Genomic DNA, 12,089 nt, shown 5'->3' on the forward strand with positions numbered 1-12,089 from the left:
GGAAGGGAAGGGAAGGGAAGGGAAGGAAGAAAGTCCTGTCACATGTTACAACATGGATGAATCCTGAAGACATTATTTTAAGTGAAATAAACCAGACACAAAAGGACAAATACTGTATGATTCCACTTACATGAAGTACCTAGAGTAGTCAGATTTATAGAGACAGAAAGTAGCTGCCAGGGACTAGAGGCAGGGGAAAATGGAGAGTTACTGTTTAATGGACACAGAGTTTCAGTTTGGAAAGATGAGAAAGTCCTGAAGAAGGATGGTGGTCATCATTGTACAATGTGGATGTACTTAATGCCACTGAACTACACACTTAAAAATGGTTCAAATGGTATATATATATATATATATATATATATATATATATATATATATATATCTGCATATTTTTTTAAGGTAGAGCTTAGCAGATTTGGACCAGATATAGAGTGTGAAAGAAACACAGATACCAAGGATGAACCCAAGAATACTGAATAACTGAGAAACAATAGTGAACTGAGAAACAATCTATTGAAACAAATAAGATTGGGAAGAAGAGTTGGGCATCTGGATAAGTTTAGGATGCTTATCAGATATCCAAGTAGAGAGGTTGAGAAGGCAGTTCGATTTGGCACTCTGGAGCTCAGGGAGAGGTCTGGTCTGAAGGAAAAAAAAAATCAAGAGTTATCAAGGTAGGGGCCCTGGCCAGGTAGCTCAGTTATTTAGAGTGTCGTCCTGATATGCCAAGGTTGCAGCTTCAATCTCTAGTCAGGGTACATACAAGAAGCAACCAATGAATGCATAAATAAGTAGAACAACAAATTGATCTCTCTCTCTCTCTCTCTCTCTCCCCCTTTCTCCATCTAAAAATCAATAAAATAAAAAAATTAAAGAGCTGTCAAGGTATGAAAAGCCAAAAAGCGAGATGAGGTCAGCTGGGACAAATTGTGACCAGAGTAGAAAAGAAGGCCCACCACTTGGTCTTGGGCCTGCCAACATTTAGAAATTGAAAAGAGAAGTGGAGGGAGCAAAGGATACAGAATGAATGGCCTGCAAGGAAAAGGAAAACCAGAATAGTATAAAGAAAGGAGTCAAGGAGGAAGCCATCAAATGTGTCAAGTGCTGCTGGTAAATTATAAAGGATGAAGACTGAGAATTGGTCATTGACTTTTGCAAGGATAGTGAATTATAAGAGCAGTTTTAATTACATTCTGGAGAAGAAATTTTGCCTGAAACAAATTGGGGAGCGAATGAGAAGTGAGGAAGTGGAGACAGCAAATAAAAGCAATTTTTCCAATGAGCGTTGGTAAATAAGAAAGCAGAGAAATGGAGTAGTAATCATAACAGGATGGGCACCCTAAGAAGGCTTTTTAAGATGGGAGAGTTTAAAGCATGTTTGTAAACTGATACTGATGGGAATAATCCAATAGAAGAAAATGATGCTGCTGGAGAAAGAAGAGCTAATTGAAAGAGCAAAGTTCCTAAGTGACAAGGAAGAGAGTGGTCCCATGTTACATGTGGAGGCACTGACCTCAGATATGACAGTTCATTTAGCACAGGGAAGTGGTTGAGAGAATGAACTCTGAAACCAGACTACTTCCTTTTTAACCTTGGACAAGGTACTTCAAAAGAAGTCTCATGTTTCAGTTTCCCCACCTGTAAAATGAAGGATAATAATGACACCTTATTCATTAATACATGTAGAGGATTCAGAATACCACTGGACATATAATAAGTCCTATATATGCTGTTGTTATTGTACTGGGAGAGAAATCAGAGTCTACAGATCAAAGTGCAAATGCATTGGTAGATTTAGTGGTGGTAATATGTGGCTATTCTTTGCTGATTGCTCCTGATTTTTTTTTTCCTTGCAGGGAAATAAGAAAAGTTATCAGTTGAGAATGAAGCAGGGTGAAAGAATATTTCCTGGCAATAGTAAATTTGTTCACATGCTCTTCCTAAATTCTATAAGTAATCATGGAAATTACAGAAAAGTTGGAAAACAGAAAAGAGTACAAAGAAAAAACAAACAACTTTTGAGATCCCATCACCCAAACAGAATAGAATCATTATTGTTAATATTTTGGTATCTTTCCACCAATTCTTTTTTTCTAGGTATAGATTTTTTTACTTTATTTAATTAATTGATTTTTTTAGAGAGAGAAAGAAACATTGATTTGTTTTTCCACTTATTCATGCATTCTTTGATTGCTTCTTATACCTGCCCTGACCAGAGATTGAACCTTTAACTTTGGTGTATTGGGGCAATGCTCCAACCAACTGAGTCACCAGGCCAGGGCTCAGTGCAGACTTTCCAAATTAATGACTAAATACAGTTGATCCTTGAACAACATGAGTTTGAACTGTGCAGTCCACTTTAAAAAGTCCACAGCAGAGTTTTTAAAAAATTTTTTAAATTTTATTTATTTATTTTTAAAGAGGGGAAGAGAGGAAGAGAAACATCAATGTGTGGTTGCATTTCGCACACCCTCTGCTAGGGACCTGGCCCACAACCCAGGCATGTACCCTGACTGGGAATTGAACTGGCAACCCTTCAGTTCACAGGCCAGCAATCAATCCACTGAGCCATACCAGCTAGGGCTGGATTTTTTTTTTTTTTTTAAATGAACAATATCTGTACTGTTTTTGATCCACAGCTGGGAGTCCATGGGTGCAAAGTGCCGACTGTATGCATTGGTCTTTGTCATTTTACGTAGGCGGCTTGAGCATCTTCAGATTTAGGTATACACAGGAGGTCGTGGAACCAATCCTCCACTCATACTGAGAGACAACTTAAGTTTGAGGGAAGTGAAAAGTTATAAGCGATTTTCAATTATGCGGGGGTCAGTGCCCAGAAATTCCATGTTGTTCAAGGGTCAACTGTATTTAATTTAAATAGACAAAACATACAAATAGAATGTTTGAAATTCAATAATTAAAAATAAAGGTAGGTGGTAAAAGCTCAGTCTTCTTCCCACTGTCCACCACCTCTGTCTTCAGCAACACAGTTTTTCTCCCATATGTACACCTCTATTCACAGACTTATGTTTTCAGGTTTCTAAAAAGCTTATTTGCATTCATATCACCTCTCCATGAGTATAGAATCACTACTCATGGAAATACCAACTTGGCAAACACTGGATTTGGTGATGTGATCATATTTTATCATAGCATAATGGAATTACAGGGTTGAAAATGATTTAGAAAATTATTCATTCAACTTCCTGAAAAAATTAAATAAATTAATTAAATATTTTCTAACAGTTCACAGTTTGGAGAGTCAAGATGATAATCTAGGTTTTCTGGCTTTTATGTTAGTGATGCCTTCAATACAGTATATTACAATACGCTCACTCAAAATTACTGCAAGTAAACATTGTAATGATTACCACAACCCTCGCTTTGTTCCTTATAGTTATGGACTCTCTGAAATTTTGGAGATGGTCATAGTTGTTGTTTTGATTTTTTTAAAATAAACGTTATTTTTTAGAACAGTTTTAGCCCTGGCTGATGTGGCTCAGGGGATTGAGTGTCAGCCTGCAAACCAAAGGGTTGCTGGTTGGATTCCCAGTCAGGGCACAGGCCTGGGTTGTGGGCCAGGTTCCCAGTGTGGGGCACACAAGAGGCAACCACACATTGATGTTTCTCTTCCTCTCTTTCTACCACCCTTCTCTGCTCTAAAAATAAATAAAATCTTTTAAAAAAAAAAGAACAGTTTTAGAGTTACAGAAAAATTGAGAAGGTGATACAGAGTTTTTATATTCCCCATACCCAGTTCCCCTATTATTATCATTTTACATTAGTATGGTATGTTTGTTACCTTAATGAACCAATATTGACTTATGATTTTAACTTTATTCAGATTTCTTTAGTTTTTACCCAAAGTCCTTTTATATTCTAGGATATCACATTATATTTTGTCATCACATCTTCTTAGGCTCCTCCTGGTTGTGATACTTTCTCAGACTTTATTTTTGGTTATCTTGATAGTTTTGAGGAATACTGGATGGGTATTTTGGAAAATGTCCTTCTATTGGGTTTTTGTTTCTCTTGTGATTATAGTTTTCGTTTTGTTTTGTTTTGATTTTTTATCCTCACTGAGCACATTTTTTTCATTGTGTTTTAGAGAGAGAGGAAGGGAGAAAGAGAAACACTGATGTGAGAGAGAAGCATCAATTGGTTGCTTCCTGGATGCTCTCAGACTGGGGATCAAACCTGCAATCTAGGTATATGCCCTGACCAGGAATTGAACCTGCAACTCTCAGGTTATAGGAAAACACTCCAACCAACTTCAGATTTATTTTTTATCTTTAAATATTTTATTTATTTATTTTCAGAGAGAGGGGAAGGGAGGGAGAAAAACGAGAGAGAAACATCCATCAGGGTGCCTCTCTCACACCATCGGGGGGAACCTGGTCCACAACCCAGGCTTGTGCCCTGACTGGGAATCAAACCAGTGACTTCTTGGCTCACAGGCCAGTGCTCAATCCATTGAGCCGCACCAGCCCAGGCTGCAGGTTTATTTTTTATTTAATATAACCCTACGCTTGTCAGCTTGGGGTTGTATATTCTTTTCATGTGACATTATCCATTTCTAATAATTTATGACATTTTCATAAACATTATTTTTAATGATGAAAATCCCTGCTCTGTTACTTAAGATCTGTGTGACCTTAGACACATTCCTAAATTTCTCTGAGCCCTTGGTTTCCTCCTCGGTAAATGATGCTCACATGATCGTCATGAAACAGGCAAGTAGACAGTTGCACAGAGGCAAAACACAATGCAAAGTTATGTTTAAGATTATTTAGAGAGTGGTGTTTAATCTAGATTGGAGGAAAAAATAGGCAGCCAAGAAGTAATTTCAGTAGTTGAGACTACCAAACCCAGGAGGAAAGAAAGGGGGACAGTGCCCAGAAGCAGGCCCTGCCCATACAACCTCAGTGGGGCTTGGGAACTGACTGGATATGGATGGGACAAGCTGGGGCCACAGGAGGGGACAAAAACATCTTCTTCATTGGGATCTTCTAGGACCAGGAGAAACTTGGTGTCCTGGAGAGTCTGGGAAGAAGGGAAGGCAGACCTGTTGGTGAGGGGAAGGCAGGAGCTTGGATTTTGATGTGTATAGTTTCAGGTGGTGACTGCCTATCCAAGCGATGGCATCTTGCAGAGAATTAGAGACCTGAGTCTGAAGGAAGGTCAAATCTCATAGGCTTTCCAGAGGTTAATCCTGGAATTCTAGAACAACCAAGCTTAGAAAAGGACTAGACATCATCTCAATGCTCAATCACAACTGCTGTCAGGTACTATGTATGACCTATCACCTTTGTTTTTTCACCCTGAATTGACACTGCAAGCAGGGTGTTTTTATCCATATTTCACACATGATAAAACTGAGATTCCAAAGGTTAAGTAACTTGCCCGGGGATATAGAGCTAGTTGGTCACTGAGCAGGAAGCAATCCTGTTGTAGTGAAGTCAGGGCTCCCCGCATTGTTCTTCTGGGATTAGACAAGTAGGCCTCCAACCGGTTATTTGGCAAATGAGGAAACTGAGCCCTAGAAAGAGGAAGTAATTTGCCCAAGGGCACTTGGATAGTTAGAAACTGAGGTAGAGCTATAAACCAGGCACCTGTAATGAGACTGACCTTCAGGGGCACCCAGTATTAAAGGAGTCTCGGGTGCAAAAGAAAAGCCAATAAAGAAAACACACAAAAAAGAAATGAAGGAAGGAACTTCTCACCGTGGCTCACAAAGCCTTGCCTACAGCTCTCTATGCCAGCTTTTCTCTCTCATCACACACCCCACATTTTTGCTGCTCAGGTTACCTACAATTTCTTGCTGCACCTTGTGATACTACACCCCGCTGGACCAGGAATGCTGTACTGCCCCCAACACTCCTGGAAAACTCCTGCTCATTCAAGACCCAGCTCAAGCATCCTGTGCTGTGAGGCCTTCCCACTCAAGCCTCCGAAAAGGACACCCCCTCCAAAAACACTGTCCAGGACCCCAACAAAGTGACTTGTGGGTCTCTGAGCACCTTCAGAGCAGCAAATTCATTGTATTCATCCCTCTTTTCCCAATGCCCTTCCACCAAATAAAGGCTTGTGGAGGAGAAGGAAGAGAGCCTGGAGGAGCCCAGGATCATAAGAAGGGAGTATGATCTATGGATGTGGAGTCAAGAAAGCTGACTTTATCTCTTTCCTGTGCACACCTACCCTTTGTCACTGGTCAGAACTATAGTGGCCTGGATGCCCACAGAAGAATCCAAGCATTCGTCACATGGGAAAGGCAGTGGTGAGGCAGAGCAAACAGGCACACGATCACCTTATGTATGTTTGCATATAGATTACACATAAACTGCATATTTACACATGAGAAATGGCAATGGCAGGTTGAGAATCCTGGAACAAGGGCCTTGCTGAACACTGAAGTGGCAGATTCTCAGCTGAGGCCTACAAGGGAGAATGACAGTGGGGAGGAGTTGAGAGACAGTCTTCTGGGCAGAGAGGTGAGCATCTATGAGAACAGCCTTCTGGGAAGGTGTGGGCCTCCTGAGGAAGGACCAGGGCAGCCAGGCGCTGCTGTACACACTCAGCTGTCAGCCGTGCTTCTGGGTCTGCATCCCAACAGTCCTCTAGGAGCTCTCTCAGGCCACCAGGGTCCTGGGAAGAAGGACCAGGAGGCAGGCTTGAATCCAGGATCCTGAGTGGCCCCCTGAGAGGTCCCCAGGGTTAAAAAGTGTCCACCACTCCCCTGTTTTCAACACTTTTCTTCTGATCCTTTCTGGAGCAACCCTCCTCTCCCCCTCACTGAAATCCAGCCCTCTACATCTTGTTGCCTGAGACAATTTCTCTGGGTGCCTTCCAAAGGGTCTACCTTTTCCCTCTGAGGAGTTAAGTTCGGTTAATGACTTAACATGTTGATGGGAAATTGTTCTCCTTCATTTCAAGCAACAATGCCTGGGCCTCTGTTATCTAACACAGCAAATACTTGTGCAATGGAAATTTCAGACCAGGTATTTCAGACCAAGTAACAGGGAATGGTTTTCCTGTTAAAACTATTTGTACAGACCCCTGAAATTTCACTTTTAGGCTACTGCTTTTACTTTTTATACCTAGAACTGGCTCTATTGGGTCATGGCAGAAACACAAATGTGTAGGACAGATCAAGGAATTATTGGATTGGAGGCTGGATATCAGTGTACCAGGAGAGAAGCCCTCTTGGGGACAGAGCTCAGGGCAGAAGCAAAGCCAAGGAGGACTAACTGATGGTGCGGGAGAAGAAAGACAGACTGGGCAAGACCAAGCAAGGAGAAGGTGTGAGTCTCAGGAATGGTCTGTGTGAGACTTATAGTGGAGGAAGATGAACTGAGGTACAGGAAAAGTTTGCCCAGCTTTAGCTGAACATGAGCCAGGAGTGATGAAGACATAGGTGTAGAGGAACTGTCCTGGCTGACAAATCCTTGAAGCCTATGCCCAGACTCTCCGGGTCCCCATTGCCTCAGCCTGTGGTCTCTTACTGTGGCAAAGTGGCACCAGGTAGGTGGGATGTAGGGACGTCTTCTTTCCTCCACTGCCAAGGTCCACAGCTCACAGGTGGTGGGGGTGCTACCCAGTTCTGCCTCATAGGCCAGTTGGAAGGGTGGTGGTCTGCTGTCTGGGGAAAAGCACATAGGGGTACGTGTCAGCTAGCACTAGGAGTGTTTTCCTTGTGGGGATAAGGGGGAGAAGGACAGAGCTTCCTGGATCAGGAGGTAGGTGGATCTGAAGTGGATGGGTGAGGCATTTGGGAAGAGAGGAGACTGTTGTACACAACATTACCAGGCCACAAATCTGGGCAGCGGCTCAGGATCTCCCATAGGAGCAGAGCTAGAGAATAAACATCAGCACGTCTGAGGGCCGTGCCCCAGTCCTGTAGGTCCAGAGTCTTATCCAAGAGCTCTGGGGCCATGTACCTCTGGGTACCAGCCTGGAGAGAAAGGTATGGAGGACCAAGAATCATCACATTGGCAACTTTTACCACAACACTCATCCATGCAACAATCCCCCAACTACAGACTCAACAATGCCCCAAATACTATAGCTACTACTGCACTGTTGCTACAGCAATGGGGACATCTTCATCAGCACCAGCACTATCATTCTAGGCCTCATCCTTATCCAGAGTACTCACCTCCATGATGGCAGCTGGGCCTTGGGGTTGAGAAGGGGCCCAGGTTGAAGGCTGAGTGAGTCCAGGTAGCACCAAGGCAAGGCCCAGGTCTCCAATGGCACATGACCCATCTTCCCGAATGAGCACATTCTGGCTGCTCAGATCTCGGTGGGCAATACCTGGTTTATATTGGCCTGTGGGAGAAGCCAAGGTTAAGGGGCATGGATCTTCTTCCTTTCTCTTTTGCCCCAACCCTTCCCCTCCAAGCTAAGGGAGAATCAGAAACACAGCAGTATGGCTCCTGACTCCTATGGCTTCCTGTTCTCAGCTCACCCACCATCTTGCCAGCGCTCCTCGTGGAGAAATGCCAGGCCCTGTGCCAGGGACAGTGCCATCCGCAGGGAACTTCCCCAGTCACTGGTGTTCTGGGTCAAGTAGTGGCACAGGGAACCCTGGGGAGAAGTAGAGAGAAGGGGGGACACACAAAGCTGGAGGTGGCTGATCTACCCCAGAGAGCAGAGATCAACTGACAGACATTTTTCAGCAGACCAATACACTGACACTTCTAGGCCAAGATAACAGGCAATAGAGGAGTTAGAATGTGCATCAGTCAGATGGACAAAAAAAAAATAGTAACTCTAGTGCAAGTGTTCTGAGCATTTACTATGGGCCAGGCCTCCTGTAATCCTCACAACAACTCTAGGAGGTAAGTACTCCTGTCACTTCCATTTAGCTTGACAGACAGTTAATTGAGCTTGCTGGAAGTCACTTAGTGAAAAGAAGTAGAGCTTGAACCCAAGCAATCTGACTCTTGTTACTCAGTGTTAACTACCATATACTGCCTCACAGGTCTTGGGACAAAGACAGAAATAGAAGAGGCAGGGTGAGCAAGGCTGGAACACCTCTCATGAACCACATAGCTTTTAGGTGTCAGGCGTTTGTGGTAGAGCTGGCTGATGAGTAGAGCTGTGGGATAGGAGAGCGGTGGTTGGGGAGCAAGCGGGAATTGTTGGGAAAGGAGCAAGAATCCTTCATTTAATAAACGTCGAGCACTTTCAGTGTGCCAGGAAAGTTAAACAGACAAAACCAAAAAAGTAGTGATTTTTGAACTGGGCAGGGAGGCACATGGTCAAAGAAGGAACTTTCCAGAATTCAAGACTTCAGAGTTGGAGAAGCTGTAGGTGTTGATAAAGTCCCAAGTCCTTAATAGGCGCACAAGACGGACTGTGGTCTCGCCCCTGCCTCCCTCTTCCTCTTCATCCTTATTGCTCCCAGTCCTCCCCTCAAGTCCCGACTCTCTGTTCTCTTACAGTACCATGGCTGTCTCTTTCGGCACCTAACACACTTGCTATTTTACACTTATTTTTGTGTTTACTTGACCCACCTCTCTCTCTACTACTCCATAAAATCTGTAAAAGCAGGGTGTGTTTTTCCTAGCACTTGGCACAGTGCCTGACACACAATTAATAAATATTTGTTGAATGAATATACAAATGAATTTGGAGTGCTATGCCTCAATGTGTTTCTTTAACAATGATTTTCCTTAAGGTGCAGAATTAATTTGACTTCTCCCTTTCCTTATCTATTTTCTGAGTTGAAAATATTAGCATGTATTTCTTACATAATAACAAAAGAAAAAACAATAAAAATTATTTTTGATGTTTTAGAGAAGAAATTTAAAGCAAGAAGAATAAGCATGGACAAGGCCCAGCCGCCACCCAGGCCCCCCTTCCCCACCTCCATACTCATTCACACACAGACACACACACGGACACACATGGACATTTCTTGGTCCTCACCTTGGGATGCAGTTCCAGTACCAGGAGGGGCCCACAGTGCAGGGGGCCAGGGCCCCCCCTGCTGGCAGTGATAAAGCGGACAATGTGGTCATGCCGTAGGCCCGGCAGTTCATACAATGCTCTCTCAGCTCGGAACTGGGCCACAGCCCTCAGGGGGAAGGCCTTGATGGCTACCAGCTCACCTTGCAGTTGCCCAGCCCACACCACTGCGTGACCTCCTTCCCGGATTACCTGGTGGGATACAGTGTTGGGTGTGGGTCTCAGCTAGTGCCAGGGCTAGGCTTCCTCAGCACGCTCTCTAGGAGTGGCTAGAGGACCCTTCCCTCCCTCCTTGAGCACCTGGGAGAAGCACAGCTCAGGCAGCTCAGGCAGCTCAGGAAGCTCAGGAAGCTCTGCACTCCAATCTCTGCCTGAGTTTGGCTCTGGCTGCAGTTCTGGCTCTGGTCCACCTCTCACTCTGTAGGCCTTTCCCTGTAGCAGGGCTGGGATAGAGAAATGCCTTAGGGTCAGGGTGCGTGGGCATGGAGACAGGGAAGGGGGCTTTGTGGGAGGTAATGGGAGTCAGGTTGTAGATATCTCAGAACCATGGCAAGTCTGGAGAGGGGTCAGAGCTTTGGGGCAGTTTCTTGGGATCACAGGGGAGGGGTGGGGCAGATTATACCCAAGATGATGCTGCCCAGCAGCAGCAGGAGGAGAAACAGCCCCAGCAGAACCAGCACCATCCAGATGGACTCGCCTGGGCATTAAGGCAAGAATGAAGGCTGGATGAGCCTGCCCCAAATCCTCTCTCTGCTCCTCTCCCCCTCCTCAGAGATCTTGCTTCTCAACCCACCCCCAACCTGGTCACAAGCTCTGTTATCTCCCAGTCACCAGGGCAACCAACTTCTCAAGGTCAGGAGGAGTGAAGCTTGAGATGGGGGTAGGGTGAGAACTGGCCCTGGTTCTACCTCTTATTCTAACCTGGGTCCCAGCCCCTACCCAGGTTCAGCACCCCAGAGGGCTACCTGAGATGGCTTGGGGACCCTGAAAACCAGGAGTCCCAGGACTTCTCAGAGGAGGTAGATGGCTATAATTGGCATTGCAGAAGTCAGTGCCACAGGAGCAGGTGAAGAGAGTAGAGCTGGGGCTAGGCTGAGCTCGGGGGCTTGGGTCACACCGGGGGGACTCACACCCTGGCTCATCACTGTCTCGGCATCCTGATAGGGTGGGTTTAGGAGAAGAGGAGAGAAAGAGGGGAGGGGATTAGTGAGAGAGAGAGCAAGCTAGCATAATGGGGTCTGGGAACAGAGAGGATAAATCCCTTCTCAGAGGCATCCATCCCTTCCATCTCATGTGGGCTTTTCTTTCCCTCCATACACTCCATTTCTCCTCCTCTCCCTCAGCTGCCACCCTCAACCCAGGATGTAGCTGTCTCCCACCCTAGCTATCACCTGCCATATACTTTGCCATTCACCTTGCATCTCCACTTGTGCCTGGTTTTGGGTCAGGTTCCAGATCCCAAAGCAGCAGCGGCTGTAGAGGCAGCGGATAACCCTGGGGGGCCCTGGTCCTGCATCTAGCAGCTTCCCCAGTGTCTTTGTGCTTCCTCGCACTCCAGGGGCCTCAAAGAACACACAGGTCCGCCTGCTTGGGGGCGCTGTGGCCCAAGGTGGGGTAGGGGGAGGGTTCAAGATGAGAGTGAATGCCCGGGCAAAAACAGCAGCCACAAAGACAGACAAAACACATTTCATACCCCAGGGCCAGCATGGAAAAGCTATATGTAGAAAGAGCGTCACCAGAGGCCTGGAACCTGATCCCTGCCATGTGGACGCATGGCTCTACCCTTTACCTTCACTCACCCACCCCACTCACCGCTCTTCCAAAGTGGTGGCTGCTGCTTCAAGTGCCCCTCTTTCTCATTGGGTGAATGGAAAGACACCGACCCTTCTTGTAGACACTTACCTTGCACAGCTGCAGGGAGCAGAACCCAAAGCCCCAGAGTACCCAGCATCATTTTGAAGGAGGCAGCAGCAAGAGGTGGGGAGCACGAGCCAGCAGAGCTGCCCCTGGCCATAGCTTCCCTTAGATACAGGGCACTGTGGGGCTTCTGATCTCTTAGTCCCCAACTCCGCCCTCCTCCCTCTTTCCAGTCTCTGTGGGGGAGACGGCTGCTG

The 12,089-nt window shown here is 45.5% G+C and overlaps 1 protein-coding gene across 2 annotated transcripts; it reads right to left on the bottom strand.

Annotated features, from left to right (window-relative positions):
• Window positions 1–6,438: 6,438 nt before the first annotated feature.
• Window positions 6,439–11,926, bottom strand: AMHR2 (anti-Mullerian hormone receptor type 2). 2 transcript variants are annotated; one of them, XM_054590748.1, is made up of 11 exons: window positions 11,878–11,926; window positions 11,390–11,572; window positions 10,941–11,132; window positions 10,598–10,672; window positions 10,276–10,418; window positions 9,937–10,167; window positions 8,475–8,589; window positions 8,159–8,331; window positions 7,807–7,954; window positions 7,506–7,642; window positions 6,439–6,648 (listed from the first exon to the last, which is right to left on the bottom strand). In XM_054590748.1, the coding sequence occupies exons 1-11, from the start codon at window positions 11,924–11,926 to the stop codon at window positions 6,439–6,441; spliced, it is 1,656 nt and encodes a 551-aa protein (XP_054446723.1). The 2 variants fall into 2 exon arrangements, with proteins under 2 accessions (XP_054446723.1, XP_054446724.1); XM_054590749.1 differs by lacking the exons at window positions 7,506–7,642; window positions 7,807–7,954.
• Window positions 11,927–12,089: the final 163 nt, after the last annotated feature.

The sequence above is a fragment of the Pteronotus mesoamericanus genome, unplaced genomic scaffold (genome assembly GCF_021234165.1).
Source record: "Pteronotus mesoamericanus isolate MK-2021 breed Mesoamerican mustached bat unplaced genomic scaffold, CSHL_Meso_final scaffold_21, whole genome shotgun sequence".
NCBI classification, from domain to species: Eukaryota; Metazoa; Chordata; class Mammalia; order Chiroptera; family Mormoopidae; genus Pteronotus; species Pteronotus mesoamericanus.

Bases quoted from the DNA above. Each gene is read 5' to 3' on its own strand.
- AMHR2 (XM_054590748.1), bottom strand. From the start codon at position 11,926: ATGCTGGGTACTCTGGGGCTTTGGGTTCTGCTCCCTGCAGCTGTGCAA. The intron at 8,332-8,474 runs GTGGGTGAGCTG...CTTCTCCCACAG, and splicing joins CGAGGAGCGCTGGCAAGATG to GCCAATATAAACCAGGTATT. The intron at 7,955-8,158 runs GTGAGTACTCTG...CTTTCTCTCCAG, and splicing joins GCCCAGCTGCCATCATGGAG to GCTGGTACCCAGAGGTACAT.